General features: G+C 50.9%; 1 protein-coding gene across 5 annotated transcripts; it reads left to right on the top strand.

Moving 5' to 3' along the window:
• The first annotated feature begins 279 nt into the window (after nucleotides 1-279).
• RPS24 (ribosomal protein S24) lies at nucleotides 280-18,625 on the top strand. 5 transcript variants are annotated; one of them, XM_061565384.1, is made up of 8 exons: nucleotides 828-945; nucleotides 5,711-5,830; nucleotides 12,454-12,563; nucleotides 14,086-14,157; nucleotides 14,869-15,078; nucleotides 16,212-16,325; nucleotides 17,667-17,689; nucleotides 18,545-18,625. In XM_061565384.1, the coding sequence occupies exons 1-7, from the start codon at nucleotides 843-845 to the stop codon at nucleotides 17,670-17,672; spliced, it is 735 nt and encodes a 244-aa protein (XP_061421368.1). In that variant the 5' UTR covers nucleotides 828-842; the 3' UTR covers nucleotides 17,673-17,689; nucleotides 18,545-18,625. The 5 variants fall into 5 exon arrangements, with proteins under 5 accessions (XP_061421369.1, XP_061421371.1, XP_061421368.1 ...); XM_061565385.1 differs by lacking the exons at nucleotides 828-945; nucleotides 17,667-17,689 and adding an exon at nucleotides 280-304; XM_061565387.1 differs by lacking the exons at nucleotides 828-945; nucleotides 17,667-17,689 and adding an exon at nucleotides 305-320.
• Nucleotides 18,626-19,051: the final 426 nt, after the last annotated feature.

Genomic DNA, 19,051 nt, shown 5'->3' with positions numbered 1-19,051 from the left:
ACGGGTTAGACAGGGGTGAGACAGAGTGAGATAGAGGTAGACAAGGGGGAAACAGAGGGAGACAGAGGGAGACAGAGGAGAGGGAGACACGGGGGCAGACCGAGGGAGACAGCGAGGGACAGAGGAAGACACAAGGGGGAGACACGGAGGGGGGGGGACAAGGGGGAGACACGGGAGAGACAGAATCCGATGAGCTGTGAAGCTCTTTTGTTTACACACATGTCCAGCAGGGACGGGTCAGGCAGTTACAACGAAGACGGCGTCATTGGATGACACGGGGAGAGAGAGACAGAAATGAAACACGGTGAGACAGAGATACGGTGAGACACAGAGGCAGTGAGACACAGACACAGAGACACAGACACAGAGACACAGAGTGAGACACAGAGACACAGACACATAGTTAGACACAGAGGCAGTGAGACACAGAGACAGTGAGACACAGAGATACGGTGAGACAGACACAGACACAGAGACACTGTGAGACAGACACAGAGACACAGACACAGAGACACGGTGTGACACAGAGTCACGGTGAGACACAGAGACACAGAGTGAGACACAGAGACAGTGAGACAGAGACACAGAGTGAGACACAGAGACAGTGAGACACAGAGACACAGTGAGACAGAGACACGGTAAGACAGACACAGAGACACAGACACAGAGACACGGTGAGACACAGAGTCACGGTGAGACACAGAGACAGTGAGACACAGAGGCAGGGATATACAGTCTAGAGAGAGGGGAATCCGGGGAGGTACTGCTTAGTGAGACGTTGAGCCATCGGGCTACCGATAGAGACGCAGACAGTCATATACTGTAGGAGGTGGAGGAGGAGGATGGAGGAAGGGAGCGACACCCCCCATGTGGTGCTGCTCTATGGCCCCTACGAGGCCTGCGGACTCGTTCGTCACCGGCCCTGGAGGCTCCTGGGACTGCTGTGTGAGTCAGTGGGTGGGCGAGTTGATGAGTGGGTGGGTTGTTGTATGAGTGAGTTGGTAGGTGAGTGGGTAGGTGAGTGGGTAGGTGAGTGAATGTGTGAGTGGGCGAGTTGATAGGTGAGTGAGTGGATGTGTGAGTCAGTGGGTGGGCGAGTTGGTGGGTGGGTGGATCAGTGGATGTGTGAGTGAGCGAATTGGTGGGTGGGTAAGTGGGCGAGTGAGCGAGTTGATAGGTTAGTGAGTGGATGTGTGAGTGAGTTGGTAGGTGAGTGGGCGAGTGAGCGAGTTGGTGGGTGAGTGGATGTGTCAGTGAGCGAGTTGATAGGTGAGTGAGTGGTTGTGTGAGTCAGTGAGTGGGCGAGTTGGTGGGTGGGTGGGTAGGTGAGTGGACGTGTGAGTGAGCGAGTTGGGAGGTGAGTGAGTGGATGTGTGAGTGAGTTGGTAGGTGAGTGGGTGGATCAGTGGATGTGTGAGTGAGCGAGTTGATAGGTGAGTGGGTGGGTGAGTGAGTTGGTGGGTGAGTGAGTGGGCGAGTGGGTGAGTTGGTAGGTGAGTGGGCGAGTAAGCGAGTTGGTGGGTGAGTGAGTGGATGTGTGAGTGAGCGAGTTGGTAGGTGAGTGCGTGAGTGAGCTAATTGAGAGGTGAGTGGGTGGGTGGGTGAGTGGATGTGTGAGTGAGTGAGTGAGTTGGTGGGTGAGTGGGCGAGTTAGCTAGTTGATAGGTGAGTGAGTGAGCGAGTGCGGGGCTGGTGGATGAATAAGTTGGATGAGGGATTGGGTGGGTGGGTACGTTAGTGTGCTAGTGTAGTAGCTACGCATGCCCGAGCAGCTTCTGTTTGGCCAGATCCGTTCCCAATCACAAACGGGGTGAAGCAAGGCTGCGTTTTAGCGCCAACGCTCTTCAGCATGGTGTTTTCTGCCATGCTGCAAGACTCATTCCAGAACCACAACACTGGGATTAACTTCATCTACCGTTTTGACGGTGGGCTATTCAATCTGCGGAGGATGCAAGCCAAAACTCGAGTGGAGGAAATCACTGCTCGAGAACTTTTGTTTGCTGATGACTGTGCTCTGGCTGCTGACTCAAATCAAGATCTACAGGACAGTATGGAGCACCTCTCCGCAGCCTGAAACAACTTGGGCCTAACAATCAGCACAACGAAGACTGAAGTCCTGTACCAACCTGCTCCTGGGAAACCCTACACTGAGCCAACCATCTTTGCGAATGGGCAAAAGCTTTCAGCCGTTGACAAGTTTACTTACCTTGGTAGTACACTGTCTCGCGCTGTGCACATAGATGATGAAGTTAACATCAGGATTGTCAAGGCCAGTGCAGCCTTTGGACGTCTACGTGACTCGGTATGGGAAAGGACTGGCATCAAGCAGGAGACAAAACTGAAGGTCTACCGGGCTGTTGTCTTACCAACTCTTCTGTATGGGTGCGAAGCCTGGACAGTTAACCAGCGCCATGCCAAGAAATTGAATCATTTCCACTTGAGCTGTCTGAGGAAACTGCTGAGGATCAAGTGGCAAGACAGAATCCCTGACACGGAAGTCCTCAGCAAGGCAAATATCCCCAGCATCTACACCTTGCTTGCGAAGGAACAGCTTAGATGGACTGGCCACGTGACCAGAATGCCCTACGCGAGACTTTCAAAACAAGTCTTCTTTGGCGAGCTGAGGAATGGCAAGCGAGCACAAGGTGGCCCCAAAAAGCGCTACAAGGACAACTTTAAAGCTTCCTTGAAGAGCTTTGGATTCGACCTGAAAAGCTGGGAACCCCTAGCACAGGACCGACCTGCCTGGAGAAGAACAGTACAGGACGGTGCAGTCCTATGTGAGAGTAGGAGACGCTCTTGTGCTATCTTGAAGAGGCAGCAGCGCAAATCTACCAAGGAAGGACGTGTGGCTGCACCTCAGAGCTCTACATCCTCCCTGACCTGTCCAGTGTGCCACAGGGAATTCCGGGCTCGGATTGGCCTCTTCAGCCATCTGCGCACTCATCAAAACCCAACAAAATGACAAACGTGCCATGGTCATCATCAACTTTGATGGACGAACAAGAAGAAGTAGTAGCTACGCATGCCCGAGCAGCTTCTGTTTGGCCAGATAGAGGGGGGCTATACGGGCGCGACACGGGCTAGAGAAGAGATGGAGTGATGCGGACGTGGTGCCGAGTGGACTTGTCGATACACTGGTAACCAACGCTGTCAAGTTCGGCTTCTGTGGAGGAGGCTCGTGAAGGACGCTACTGGGCAGTTGGAGGCAGTCGCCCTCCAGCAACAACGGAGGGCAGAGGAGCGACGCTCACAGCAACGAGTGGAGCGCCGGGTGGCTAAAACACAGCAAAGTGGCACAGTCTTAGGCAACTGATGGCACCTAGGTCTGTCCCGTGACTTCCTGCACCTAGCCTGGCACAACAGTCAACCCATGGCACATGGGTCTGTCCCGTGACCTCCTCCCAACAGCAAGAGACGTTTACCGTTCACGTGGCCCTAAGGTGCACCTGGCCTGGCACAAGCGCTGTGTGGTGACGTCACCGCCACAGTGGCCAATGGTGGCTCATGTTGCTCGTGAGTGGGTGGGGGGTGGGTAATAGGACTGAACGGTTTGGGGAAAATATCTAATTGCGATTTTTCTGACAGATATTGCGATTAAATGTTTTTAAGTCAAGCTTCAGTTCAATATTCACTGTGTAATAGATTTAAAACATGTGATGGAGCATTACCGCATGATACCATCAAAATTGAAACTGCTCTTTCTATTCTAATGCAAGGATGAGAACTTAAAATATATTAATTGCTTCCAACATGTATTTATGAAAAATTTTTATTGAAATTGAACAATCAAACATAGAACAATTGTTAAGTTAAATAGATAAAGTTATAATAATACAAAATAGAGCAATTCCAATATAAAGGTAATAGGACTTTTCAAATCGCAATAGAACGCAGCCTTTGCGATTTGCTACTCGCATTGTTTCAATTTGCGATTTCGATTTGAAATCGATTAATCGTTCAGCCCGAGTGGGTAAGTCAGTGGATGCGTGAGCGGGTGAGTGGGTGAGTGGGTGGGTGTCTGTGGGAGTGGGTGGGTGGGTGGGTGTGTGAGTAGGTGGGTGTCTATGTGAGTGAGTGGGTAGGTGTGTGAGTGGGTGGGTGTGTGAGTGGGTGGGTGTCTATGTGAGTGGGTGGATGTTTGTGTGAGTGGGTGGGTGGGTGTGTGAGTGGGTGGGTGGGTGGGTGTGTGAGTGGGTGGGTGGGTGTGTGAGTGGGTGGGTGTGTGAGTGGGTGGGTGTCTATGTGAGTGGGTGGATGTCTGTGTGAGTGGGTGAGTGGGTGTGTGAGTGGGTGGGTGGGTGTGTGAGTGGGTGGGTGGGTGTGTTAGTGGGTGGGTGTGTGAGTGAATGGGTGTCTATGTGAGTGAGTGAGTGGGTGTGTGAGTGAGTGAGTGTGTGAGTGGGTGGGTGGGTGTGTTAGTGGATGGGTGGGTGTGTTAGTGGGTGGGTGTGTGAGTGAATGGGTGTTTATGTGAGTGAGTGAGTGGGTGTGTGAGTGGGTGGGTGGGTGGGTGTGTTAGTGGGTGGGTGTGTGAGTGGATGGGTGTCTATGTGAGTGAGTGAGTGGGTGTGTGAGTGAGTGGGTGTGTGAGTGGGTGGGTGTGTTAGTGGATGGGTGGGTGTGTTAGTGGTTGGGTGGGTGTGTTAGTGGTTGGGTGTGTTAGTGGGTGGGTGTCTATGTGAGTGGGTGGGTGGGTGTGTTAGTGGGTGGGTGTCTATGTGAGTGGGTGGGTGTGAGTGGGTGGCTGGGTGTGTGAGTGGGTGGGTGGGTGGGTGTGTTAGTGGATGGGTGGGTGTGTTAGTGGGTAGGTGTCTATGTGAGTGGGTGGGTGTGTGAGTGGGTGGCTGGGTGTGTGAGTGGGTGGGTGTGTGAGTGGGTGGGTCTCTGTGTGAGTGGGTGGGTGGGTGTGTGAGTGGGAGGGTGGATGGGTGTGTGATTGTGTCAGTGGGTGGGAGTGTGACTGTCTGGGTGTGTGACTGTATGAGAGGGTGGATGTGTGACTTTGTGGGTGTGTGGCTGTGTGGGAGGGTGTATGTGTGACTGTCTGGGTGTGTGACTGTGTGGGTGTGTGACTGTCTGGGTGTGTGACTGAGCATTCGCTCCAACACGATCTTTATCGCCGTTAAATGCTGCCCTCGATCTCTGCCGTTCTAAACGTGGCCCCGATTCTAAATTATTCACGTAAATCGCTCGTAACCGATGACATGGCATGGATATACACAGGACTGTACATTTACTGCATAGAGCTCACCGCTCTATAATCCCCACCCCTCCAAGCCCATTACGAACTCACCCCCCATGATCTCTGCACCCATGACCCCCCCCTCGTCCTCCCTGCCCTCCATTCCCCCCTACCCCCACTCCCTCGCCCCCCTACCCCCACTTCCTCGCCCCCCCCACTCCCTCGCCCCCCCCTACCCCCCACTTCCTCGCCCCCCCTACCCCCCACTTCCTCGCCCCCCCTACCCCCACTCCCTCGCCTCCGCTACCCCCCACTCCCTCGCCCCCCCCCTACCCCCCACTTCCTCGCCCCCCCTACCTCCCACTCCCTCGCCCCCCTACCCCCCACTCCCTCGCCCCCCCTACCCCCCACTCCCTAGCCCCCCCCCCTACCCCCCACTTTCTCGCATCCGCTATCCACCCCCACTCCCACGACACCCCGCTCCCCTCCCCCCCAACTCTCTGCCCCCCTCCCCTCCAACTCTAGCCCTGCTCCGCCGACACGGGTTCACGTGCGCGCCGGAGCGCGTGCACGCGCGCGAACACGTGGAGCTGCGCGTGCGCGGCGAGGTGGTGTTCACGTGCCGCGTCACGGGCCTCGAGTTCGGTGTGTGGCGCACACATGTGCAGTGCACATTCTCGACGCGTGCGTCTGTATATCAAACACTCGCTTGTCACTTTATCATGGTAATCTTGTTTCTGAGCCTCTCAATTCCACCCCCCACTCCCCTCTGCCCTCCTCCCTTTCCCAGCGGGAGGGTAGATATACAAGGTGCTTAAAAAAATGTGAACACTCCCGAGAATTTGCAACGATGCCACAAGAAGTGTGCCTCCGGGCTCTGGAGACCACCTGGAGAAGATTCCAGGCACGCGTTGATAGTGATGGCGAGCAAGTGGGAGATACTCTTTGGTTTTTAAAGCTATTAACATACATTTGTTATCATGTTACAGTGTAGTATTATCTGATTCTTTCCCCATTAAAAACGAAGCCCCGAGTGTAAACGCTTTTGGGACGCCGCCGTTGCGAAATATTAACTCCCTCGCCTGCTACGCAGGAGATCGTGAGTTCGATCCCGATCCTGACGCCTGCTGCATATTTGGAGTTCGCGTGTCTCCTCTCTCCCCGTGGTCGCGTGGATTTTTCTCCGGGTCCTCCGGTTTTTCCCCTCCACGCTGAGAACCACGCCTTGAGAATATGTGGCCGCTATACATTCCCACGTGATGATGATGATGATGCTAAGCCACTTTCTTGAGCTATCACTTGTGATACCCAGGTCGCTTCTGCAAAAGAGCTACTACGTAGCTCAGTGGGCCTTACGTTGCCAAATATATTTCAAAATGTTTGCGGTGTCTCTCTCCCCGTGGATTTTTTTGATATCCACGAACCCTCACTGCTCCCACCACCGTGCTGGATTGCAGGCAGCTCACCACCGCCCGGCTATTGATCGCAATGAGGGTGGCGCCGTCTCCTGGACTCTGCTCGAAATTGCCCCGTGCCCTGGCCGTCCTACACAGGGCACAAGGCCGAGTGTGTGGGCAATACCCCCCCCCCCCCGCACGAGATGTGATGATCCGTGTCGCTTCATTTCAGTTTCATGTATTAGGTATAACCCTGTGAGCCATGCGGCTCTTGACTCGGGTGCAACCGCAACAAAACAAAAACATGAACAAGTGACTACACGCAACAGAAAAATCGAGGAAAAAACAGCAAAGTCTTTCAGAAAAAACACCGCATTTCAACGCTGTGTGCAAAATCTTGGATCTCACCACCGGGTTTCGCGATCCACAGGGAAACCGCGACCAAGATGTGACCCAGTAATATGCCATGGACACGTTACGGGCAGTACCAAGTACTAGCGCTATGTATGGGTATAACTTATTGTGTTCTTTTTACAATGTGTGAATTATTAAGTATAGGATTTTTCACATAAAATTGGGGGGGGGGTTAGATCGCGTAAATATAAATGCGTCGTTAAACCCGCCACCATCCGACACAGCCAATCTTTAAGGTTTGTCATGTAAACAGAACGTGCCAATTAGCCAATCAGCATTTACAATGCGGTGACTTTCTGCTGAGTGATTACAACAAACAGCTTCGTCGGGCGGTTGCCAGAACTGTGAAGAAGAAGAAGTCCTCTTTTTGATCTGAGGAGTTGAGGTGATCTCATCACCGTGCGAACACCCAGAGGGGAGGGGGGGGTTAATGTGGTCATATAAGTCAGAGATTTTTTTTAAATTTGCCATCAGCCATAACGATAATTGTTTGTTCTGAGTTGTCCTTGAGATCCACGCCAAAATGTTTTGCGATCCACCCCTGGATTGCCACCCACGTATTGGCCATCCACCGTGGGCCTTGTGTGCCCCTGCGTGTCTATCTTTGTGTCTGAATCGGTCCTGGGCCTCTCCTGGTTCGACTCACCTGGTGCGCTGAGTAAAGCATCGCCACTTAGAGAGACAAAGGCGGCCGGGCCTGGTGCTGGCCACCCACACACTCTTCGTGTGCCGTGCCGGCTTTCATAGGTGGGCTACTCGCTGACAGCACTTGCCCCAGGAGCCGGTCAAAGCTATAGTGGGAAACCTTTGTCTTTGCAAGGCCCGCGGGCCACTGGCGGCCCCCGATGGTGGCCTTTAGAGCGGCCCGCGACAATACACAACTGGTGAAAACACCCCCAATGGTTTCAAATGGTGTGGCGGCCCTCACACTGGTGATGTCTTATCGGCAAAAGTGCCCCCCACCAACCCCCTCTGAAAATGAGTGAAGAACACTGATACTTAGAGTGTGTGTGCTGGCCATCCACCACTTCGTGTGCCGTGCCGGCCTTTATAGGTGCTGCTCGCTAACAGCGCTTGCCCCAACAGTCTGTTAAGGCTACACGGGGGGTCGATCTTTGTCTTGTCCCTCAGGAGGAGACGGGGGTATCGACCCCCTGTGCCAGGCGGCACTCCGAGCTGTGCAGAACGCAGTCTGACACGGTTTCCGCGGATCTCCTTGGCGTGAAGAGCAAGCAAGAGTCACCATCGTTCGACACACCACGCGGGCGATACCCTTCTCACCAGACCTCCTCCTCCACCGGCATTCTCCTGAACGGCCCCGCAAGCTGATGGACCGTCACATTGCGCGGTTGGCTACGTACGGTGCGAAAGAAGTTCGACATCTCATACACTCGATGGATATTCGCCAGGGCATAATGGTGCACCACGGTGGCGAGGTGTTAGCTACATCACGTGGTGTGCAGGAGGGCGTGGGTTCGATCCCTACCCTGACGCCGGCTGTATATTTTAGAGTTCGCTTGTTCTCTCTCCCCGTGGTCGCATGGATTTTTCCTCCAGTTTTTCCCTCCACATTTAATTCGCTCCACATTTAATTCGACAATAGAGGATTCGGCTACTGTTGTAAGTGTCCACGTGATAAGCCAACTTCGTTGAAGCTACCAATTGTGATAGCCAGGTCGCTTTTGAAAAAAGCCACATAGTTCAGTGGGCCCTTACCTGGTAAAACAAAAAATATAAATATATAGTTTAGTTTTTAATCATAGACAGCCCCATTGTGGAGCTGCTAAACCAGAGGTTGGACAATTGTTGGTAACGCCCGCGGCTCACCGCGTGGGTGCCGCTGATTCTGCATCGAGGCCCGTCTGTGGTTCCTCTGACGTGAAGTCATTATTATTATAAACCTGAAAGTCCCCATGGCTATTAGGAATGAGGCTTCCAGCCAACTGGTCCCACTGCAATCCTTCACTCAGAGAACACAACGCGACTGAATCTCTGGAATCAGAATTGCCTCGTATTATTATTTTTTGGTCTGCTCAAATTAATGAACTTCATTCGCATTCTAAGAGGGGTTTGGGAAAGAGAATTGTCGCCGATAGAAGAAATAAAACAATATCGGCCAAGGCAAATATTTCTTATACGTTCTGAATATGATTTCTATTGTATGGCTTTTTATCCTTCAAATAAATGCATTTGGGACACGGCAAACGAGAGGTCTATGGAATTGTTTTTTTTCTGTAAAGTGTAGAAATGTGTATTGGCCTCCAAGTGGTGAGTGGCGGTGCAGTGATTAGCGCAGTTCGTGATGAACCCCTGCGAACCTGAGTTCTATTCCCGGCCATGACTCTTTACCAGTGGCGAGTGATATCACGAACCCACCACTGTGCCCAGCGTATTGAAGTCCCGTACTCTATTCTACAAAAACAACCCTCATGGCTCTCGTTAGATTACACTGGTCAACACACTTTTTCTGGCATAAGGTATTCCAACGGGTTTAAGGTAATTTTGGGGTGCTGATTCCAAATCTGGCATCAGTGTTTGTCTATCACATCAGGTTTTTGAGATATCAAATATTGCATTTTCAATAAAAACTGCAGAAGAAACATAGTAAACAGATGTGGATATCTACATAAAATTATATTATAAACTCACTATCCTAAAAATACAGCACCATATTTTAACACTAAAGCAGTCACTGACTCGCAATAACTTGGAATCATAAGTGACAGAGTTAATTTCAGGTAAAATAAATTAAAATGGGGTATGTCGATAGCATAAAAATGATGTGATAGAGCAAATCTGAGATCAGATTTGGAATCAGCACCCTGAAATTAGTCTAAAACAGCTGCAAAAGTCTAGGCCAGAAATTTTTTTCTTGTTGACCAGTGTTATTATTGTAATGTTATTAACTGTACATCCACGGCTACTCGATCTGTAGACGTAACACTTGATGCTGTGCCCGAAGTGATTATCGTTCGAGCCTTCGTGTGTCAATGACACAAAGAGCCTGGAAGTGCAATGAAACATCGAATTTGGATCTTCACGAAATGGTTATCAGCCTCATCAATGATTATATTGAATGGTAGCGGTTGTGAAATTGTTTCAAAACACACCATCGACTTGTCTGGTGCAGTTTGCATAAAACCGGCTGTGTGAGCTCACTGCACCAATAGCTGTGTGAGACTACCCGCTCTTTGACCTCTCTGTCACATATTGTACATTTTAATATGCAGTCGGTTTTCGCGACCAATATCCATAATCGACCGGGATTTTTTTTGGCTTAGAGCGCGTCAATATAAATGTTTCGTTAAACCCTCCACCACCCGACACAGCCAATTGATATCACCAACCCACCGATTTCCCAAACCCCTTTAAGAATGCGAATAAGGTTAAGGTTGTGTTGGGTGGTGGCGGGTTTCACAACACATCTATATTCACTCGATTTAACCCCAAAATAAAACCTCTATTATGGATTACTGTATATTATACACTTTTTTTTATTTTAGGGCCACAGCGCTATTCACCAATGTGTTAAGTTTTTTGTTTGTGTAACCAACAGAGTGTTTAAAGAGTAATACGACACTGCACACGTCTGCAGCGGATGGGATTTTACGTGCATGTGTCAATTACATTTACAAACGTCCGAGATCACATTGAGTCTCTCTGGCAAGAGAGAGGCGCCGCGTGAAAGCAAAATGCGTGGTACAAAACAACGATCTGGCGCAGGTGGCATCGGCAGGGGTGGACAAACGACTCGTCGCGACAAGCCGGGGCCATGCCAAACATTTTACTCGACGAGCGAAACGTTCCGGCTCCGGAGAAAAGCCTCACGGTCATCGTCGGTCCGAAATGATCCCCATTGGTCACAACACGCTTCAGTCAGCGCAGAACGACATCATGGGGAATTTAGAGGAACTGGGTGGACAGTTATGTTACGGTGTATCTCTATACAGTATCTGAATATATACTTAAACTAAACTATAAAACTGTTTTTTTATTTAACCAGGTAATGCCCACTGAGCTACGTAGCTCTATTTTGCAGAAGCGGCCTGGCTATCACAAGTGATAGCTCAATAAAGTGGCTTAGCAGCATCATCATCATCACGTGGAAATGTATAGCGGCCAAATGCTCTCAACGCGTGGTTCTAAGTGTGGAGGGGAAAAACCGGAGGACCCGGAGAAAAATCCACGCGACGACGGGGAGCGAGGAGACACACAAACTCAAAATGTACAGCAGACGCCGACCTCCCGCAGACCAGGCGAGGCCGTTGACGTCTCACCACCGTGGCGCCCTGACCCCTCCCCAAATCACGTGGCTTCTGCGTGACCCCGCCCCCTCGCTCTCCCCACCGCCCCCTATGAAAACAGACGCTGCTCCAACCTTCTCTCTCCAACTCTTACCTCCCCTCGCATCACCCTTTCATCCGTTGCCTCTTCGTGTGCTTTGGGAAATTAGTATGAGAAAGCAACATATACCACTTTGCCTGACGAAGAAAGCTCTAAATCGGTAAATAATTTTACCTCGTAATAATTGTTGATTATGTTTTGTTGGGTTAAACGATCACGTTAATGTAGTTGTGTCGTAAAGCCATCCTCCACCCGACGCAGCCAGTGAGGTTTGTCACGTGAACAGAACGTGACATTTAGTAACGAGTTCAGCACACCGGTCTGTTGGAGAATAAACCCACAACAGTTTTCAATTTGAGTGTGAAATTTCGCTGGTAATTGCAGCCAGCTTCATCAGGCGATTTCCATAATTGTAAAGATGCCTGCTTATGACATATAGACCAGCATACCGGTCGACCCTGTATCAGTGCCTACCTCATCACAGACAAATCCAGACATTATTGGCCTTATAAATCTCAACGTTCATCCGACAATGTCCCAATCACAAGGGAGAAACACAAACAGACACAAAAAAATAATGTTTTGCCCGTATATCATGAGGCTGTACGCCGTATCGATCTGAAAACTAAATTTTCCTGTACAAGAATACGGGGTAAACCGCATGGGTTGACAGGTATGGACCAGAAACATGGACATTGGCAAGAAAAACATGAATGTATATTAAATGCAAAATTATTTACAATATATTATATGTAAATATATTGCAAATAGCAAATATATAGTTACAATATATTGTTGTTTTATATATTTAATAGTTTTATTTTATTATTTTATTATTTCCCTTCTACGTGACTTTACCGAAAGAACCAAGAATATGAATCCCTGCAGTCACGAAAGCTTTAAATCGAAATTTACAATATATTGTAAATATATTTTCAATATTTGCATATACTTTACATACAAGTAAATCAATTTTGATATACGTACTGTACTATACGTAAAAAACATAATAATTATATATTTTAAAATACATATAACAATAATATCTTATTTCAATAAAACCGTACAGCATTAATTTACAAACAGGCAGTAATTACCCGCCGCCCCGAGCAGGCACTCGCAAGGGGCAGCCGTGGGTCCGGCAGCTCCGCGGGGACCTAAGTCGGGGTCCTCGCTGCTTCACGCCCCTTCTCTCCCCCGGCCGCTCAGCTACCGACGCCATGGTGAGCGAATTTCTCCTCTCGCAATCCGACGCCATCCCACCCCGTCTCGAGCCATCCGCCCTCCGCAGATCGTTCGGCTCGCGCCCCTCGTTCCGCCCGATCGACCGCGCTCGGGCTTTGGGCACCGATTCGCGCACAAATCCGAGATTTTTTAGTTGTTTGAAACTCCCATTGAGTCGCGGCCCCGACCCCCGGGGGCTCGGCCTAACCCGACCCCGCTCTCGCCTAGTTACCGCGGCCGCCCGAGATGCGCGGTCGGGCGGCTGGAGTAGCGAGGCGAGGGTGGCCGGTGCTCGGGGCACCCGCGTAAAAAAACACGGAATATGCCGTTTTTTATATAAATAGATTTATGCCTCGCTTGGAGGTTCTTTAAACGTTACAGATTATTCGCAGTGGAGTTGGTCGATTGTGCAAAGTTAAGCCGCCGCGTTCGATGTCGACCATGCGGCTACAGGCGGCAATAATCGAAACGTGGTTTCTGCTCGAGTAGCTTCGCTTTATCGCCCCTCGGGTCGGGCTGTGTGGCGTGGCCGTTCGTGACAACCCTGGTGGTGGTGGTGGCGGTCGCAAAGTTCGGTGATGACCACGCGGCTTTGTACCAGACACCGGGGAGGAGGCTCGCTCATTGGGAGCCCGTGTGCGTGCTTGTGTCCTGGGCTTCCCCTAGGTCGACTCAGCATCAATGCTATCTGTAAATTGTGCCACTGGGGAGGCAAATGCCTGGCCACCCAACCCCCCTTGTACCGTTCCGGCCTTCATTGGTGCTCGCTAGCAGCACTTGCTTCAAAAGTCTGTTAAGGCAAAGCGGTGGGTGGGTCTTTGTCAGAGTGTGTCTGAAGTGATCCTCCCTGTGTACAGTGCGTTTAACTCTCCGCCTGTTTCCCCGTGCGAGTGTGATTTTAGTTTCCTTCTGTTCCCTTGTGTGGCCCTCTGCTCTGGGGAGCGGTGGCGCAGTGGTTAGCGCGCTGCGCTACGAACCCGGCGACCCCAATTCGATTCCCGCTCACGACCAACACCGGTGACGATTATCTGAACCGGTCTTGGGGCCTCTCCCTAGGTTGACTCGGCCTCAAATGAGTACCTGTTGCGATATTTAAACATCGCCACTCGGGAGACAAAGGCGGCCGGGCGTGGTGCTGGCCACCCACCCCCTCGTGTGCCGGGCTGCCCTTAATCGGCGCTGGCTAACAAGCACTTGGCCCAAAAATCTGTTAAGGCTATACGGGGGATCTTTGTTTTGTTTGTTCCCCTGTAACCGTCGCCTGTGTGCCTTCTTTGCGCCGTCTGTATTATTTTCCTACGGCCCTCTCCACACGGGGGGGGGGGGCCGTGTCTTCCGTCTCCCTTTGCCCCCCCCACCTCCCCAATGTACCTGTGTCGTCTCAATGCACCAGTCTCTTTCTGTTCCCTCTGCCTTGTGGTTGTCCCTCGCTCTGCCTCGAGCCCCCTCCCATGCACACGTGTCCTCTGTAGGTGTTGTCCCCTCCCGTGTAAACTGCACCGTCTCCCTGTGTGTCCGCAGAGTGAAACAGCAGCCGTAACCATCCGCACGCGGAAGTTCATGACGAACCGCCTTCTGCAGCGCAAGCAGATGGTGAGTAGTTGGAGGCGCCGCCGCCGCCGCTCTCCTTGCGGGGACACGGCAGTGCTTGTGGGGCACCTGTTGCGTGGAAACAATTTGGGAGCGGTGGTGGTGCAGCGGTTAGCGCACCGCCGCGATACGAATCCGGCGATCCGGGTTGGATTCCCGCTCACGGCCAACACCGGTGACGATTCTCTAAAACCGGACCTGGGCCTCCCCTTGGTCGACTTTGCTTCAAATGAGTACCTGGTGCGGTGTGTAAACATCGCCACTTTGGAGACAAAGGCGGCCGGGCATGGTGCTGGCCACCCACCCCCTCGTGTGCCGTGGCGACCTACATAGGTGCTCGATAACAGTGCTTACCCCAAAATTCTGTAAAACCTATACGGGAGATCTTTCACTTTGTGGAATTAAAACTTTTTCCCATTGTGCTCTGAGTAGTGGAACTGAAATTGTGAATCGTGGTTCTTGTGATAGTGCGTTGATGGTTGCATGAGTAGTGGTGCTTTGAGTGACGGTGCGGTGAGTGGAATTGATGTGGTGGTCCTAATGAATGAGGTGTATTGGTGGTCCGGATGTCAATGTGGTGAAGTGGCCTTGATGAATGATATGGTTATGGCTTTGGTGAATGAAGTGGTTGTGGCCCTGAGGAATGAAGTAAATGTGGCCCTGGTGAATGAAATGGTTTGCGGGCGTGAATGACGATCCGCGGGCCGTCCCCAGGTGGTTGACGTCCTCCACCCGGGCAAGGCGACGGTGCCCAAGACAGAGGTGCGCGAGAAGCTCGCCAAGCTGTACAAGACCACCATGGACGTGGTCTTCGTCTACGGCTTCCGCACGCAGTTCGGAGGCGGCAAGACCACGGGCTTCGGCATGATCTACGACACTCTGGACTTCGCCAAGAAGAACGAGCCCAAGCACCGTCTCGTCAGGGTGCGACTCCAAAATCCCTCGCCACCGTTTGAGATCTCCTCCGTGTCAAGTCGTTTTTTACAACTTTGCCGGTCAATGTCCAATACCATCCTGCGAGAAGTTCTTGTAGATGTTCAAGCAGCCCTATGGCTCCTGGGGTGTTTAATAAGCGTTTGGAGCTGTGTTAACGAGAACGAACATTACTTTTGTGTCCGTGAAATGCCATGCTATGGTTTTATCGTGGTTTTATTCTAGAAAATGTTTTCTATGAATACCAAATTGAGACCAATTCATGTTTTAAAACGCATTTATGTATACAATGTTAAGCTATGAAAGTATTATTTTCGTGGACGGTAATATGGTCGGGCACTAGATGCCATTAAGGTCTTCTAGCCACCAGGAAGAGGGTTTGGTTTTCAGGAGAGAGTTGGTGTAGTTTTGCTGTTCATTGAAAGAGCGCAGGCTGCAGTGGTTTAGAATACGATGCGTAGTTTGAGTTGCATGACCACAATTGTTCTGTGGCTTGTCTTTAACTTTCCATGCATCAAGAGGATGCACGCATCGGCCTCTTGATATGTGTTGATCTGATAGTGGTGCAGTCGGTGCTGTGACGTATAAAGCCAGCGCTGATTGCCTGGCGCGTGACATTTCTGCACCGCTAACCTCACGCCGGCATTTGCACGTTCAGATTTTGAGCTTCAGAAGAACGTTGTAACATTTTCTTTTTATAATTTTTTTCGCCTAAAATAACACATGCAGGACGTCATATTCAGCCACGTTATTTCGAAGCCAAACTCTTAAATGATTAATGGTCAGATGTGCTCTCGCGATGACCACTGAATTGATGTAAACACGTGTGGAAGCAACGTCACTGTTGATTCACAAAAGTACAATTGACTGTTCCTGAAGTTTTCTCATGACCAAAGCTTCTAAAGTGAGCTTTCAATACGATCACTTTCAAGATTGTTTTCCCCATTACACATTCGTTCCTGTCTTTGGAACGCTTAGAGAAATTCTACGCATGTATCCACGACATTAGGGTTGTTTTTTTTGGGTGCCTTAAAGTGCTAGCCAAGGGGCTGTGAGACCAAAGCACGTCTGCAACTACGAGGTTGACCCAACGTTCTATTTCCCCCCGGGTCTTTTGTGTGCAGCACGGGCTGCTGGAGCGCAAGAAGACTTCCCGCAAGCAGCGCAAGGAACGCAAGAACCGTCAGAAGAAGGTTCGCGGCACGGCCAAGGCTGCTGTCGGCGCCGCTGCCAAGAAGGTGAGACCGGAAGAGGAGACGGGGGAGCGGGGCCTTGCGTGCGAGTTCGTTTTGAGTGCCTGCTGGACGTGCGCGGATGAGAACGTGGCGGTGTATCCGAGTACGTTCTTGGAGATGGCAATGTGTTCAGCTCGTGACGTCGTGGGGTGATGCACAAGTTTGTTTGAGTTGGCGAGTCGGTGGCGTCGTGATCCGCTCACAAGGTGTCGCTCTCCCCTTGCGTCCGGGACTCGCAGAGGCGATGAGAGGTAACCGCTCGCCAGCGACGACACGTGGCTGGCGGTCCGGGGTAGTGAACAGCGATATCCCGGTGGCGATATCGTCTTGTGTATTCGCGACATCTCGGTGTGGCTGCACTTGCACCGCAGATAGCTGGAGTCTAAATAACGATTTGCTGTTTACTCTCCTGCCGGTACAATGTCGTCACATGGCTTCTATTTACAAGCCTTATGGATGTCATTTACCAAAGTAGTGTAGATTTAGCATTTTGCACTTGGTGACTGCCATGCGAGTGCAACACATTGTGATGCAGTAGCATCATATGCACTTGCATCGCAAATGTGTTACTCAACTTTGTTATTCAATACTTTGGAGCAAAGATGCGTCGTTTTTTGTTGATATTAAACACAACCATTTCTCCTCTATGCAAATCACTACTCCATCAACATATATTCAGGATTGTAGCAGAAAAATCCTCAAATCTGTCCCAGCTTTTTCCCCCACAATTCATCTGCCTCCATGTATGGAATATCTCTTCCCTTTCAGCTGGAGGGATCGGTGTAGAGCGGAGTTCAGGCCGCGCAAGCTCTAACCACCGAGTGTCCGTGTATCACAGGTGCTGACGCAAGTTGGCGAATGTGTAGTTCCCATTGTGCACTTGAGAGGCTTTGGTTGGACGCTAGGCATGTAACGATTACAACTGATTCTTATGCTCACAATGAATGCGTTGCACTGTGTGCCCAAGAATCGATAGCTGCAGTTTGTGCGAACTTTCTATATTGTGGCCAAATGAAACAGTGAGAAGCAAGACGGTGCAGACCGTGCACTGTGGAAGAAACGGTACAAAGGAAGTCCGTACAGAGGAGACGGCTATAGACAAGATGGTACAAACGAGATGGGCAGTAGAAACTAACAAAATCGGATTAGTTTCTTGACAACGAATGGCAAGAAGGAGAGTTGTCACATCCCTAGCGTGCCTGGCGCTGATGTTGAGAGCGGCGAGGGCAAGGGAGAGACGGCGCAGGTTTGGTCTGTCTGTGCAGTGTTGACGTATGTCTCCTCCTCCCCTCGCCCCCCTTCCTCCGTGCGTGCCCCCCCCCCCCCACACACGACGACCCACAGAAGTAGCGGCGAGGTGGCTACAGGTAATGGTAATGGCCCGGGCCCCCCCCCCCCCCACTGCTGCTGCTGCTGTGCGATCCACCACAAACTTGCTTTGGCTGCAGCTCGCGGCTGTGCTAACGACGATACTTGTAGCATGCGTGGCGGCGGCGGTGTTGGTGGTGGGGTGCGGTGACCGTGCGCATGTGTGTTGCATGTGTGCATGCTGTCGCGATCATTTTGCTGAAATCAACGTTGGCCATCGGGCGCAAATCTCGCCGCTTTACGACTCGCTTGGGAATTTAGACGCTCGTTTAAATCTACGAATTGACGATCTTCACAACTTAACCCTGCATCAAAGTGATTTCCAGCTTGGCAGATGATGGCCTGGCTTATTTTTTGTAGGTAACGGTTAAATATTACGGCCGATCTCAAAGCTGGCTTGCTTTTTTTGTTAACGAAGATTAAAGTCTATAAGGTCACAATTGCATAGTGTGTAAGCTGAGCGGCGGTGTTTGCAATGTCTTGTTTAATCGCGCTGTGATTATTGTATGGCGATTGATTATGCTTTCACCATTGCATGCTGGCATCGCGTGCGTCTGAGCGCGAGTGATCCTTTGTGTGTGTGTCGACCATCTCTGCATGTACCTCTTGTAGCTCCGCTGGCTTCCAAACAACGCCCCCCCCCCTCTGCCCCCTTTTCTAGTTGCGGATTCGCTTTGGGCTTTGTGGGATTGCATGCATCGGACAGACTCGGTGTGGTGGACTGCGTTTGATCGCGGTTTTCAGTTGCATGTGATCGGTTGCTGTGACCCGCAGGAGTGGAATCGCATGCGCTTGCTTGTACGTAACCGCATGTTTCATGCCGTGTCCTGACATCGTCTCTCTGTCTTTTGCAGAAGGACTAAGCATCCTGGATGTCCGTTTGTCAAGACTTTTGACACGGTTGTACATTGCGAAATAAAACACCCGAAGCTGGACAGTCTGTGCTTGCGCTCTCTCTGTGTTCACGCGGAGCTGTGGTGTTGTATGGGTGGCAACGATAACGCACGTCTCAACGATGTGATATTGTTTCTTGGGCTCGCAATAATATGCCATCCGATTACGTGTGGAAGGACCGGGTGGTTTTCAATTGGTGTACGCACGTGTGTGATAAACTCTTTGTCACCGCTGCGGCACTGATGGTGCTACCGTTCACCACAGTGTGAACCAAACTAAAATCTCATAACTAAATTGGCACAATTTGACTTGCCAGAGTGGAAAGCGAATTGTTGCAGTCCTAGTGTCGAGGTATTTTTATGTTAACACTTTTCTTTTACGGCCAGATCGGGACCTGCATTTAAATCAAGCCAACGGCCAATTCCAGTGAGAGAAACCACATAAAACAGCATCACAGTCAGTGCTCA

Source organism: Lethenteron reissneri, chromosome 34, assembly GCF_015708825.2.
Source record: "Lethenteron reissneri isolate LAM-NWPU_2019-01 chromosome 34, ASM1570882v1, whole genome shotgun sequence".
NCBI lineage: Eukaryota > Metazoa > Chordata > Hyperoartia > Petromyzontiformes > Petromyzontidae > Lethenteron > Lethenteron reissneri.
This window is presented reverse-complemented; position numbering and strand designations above follow the sequence as displayed.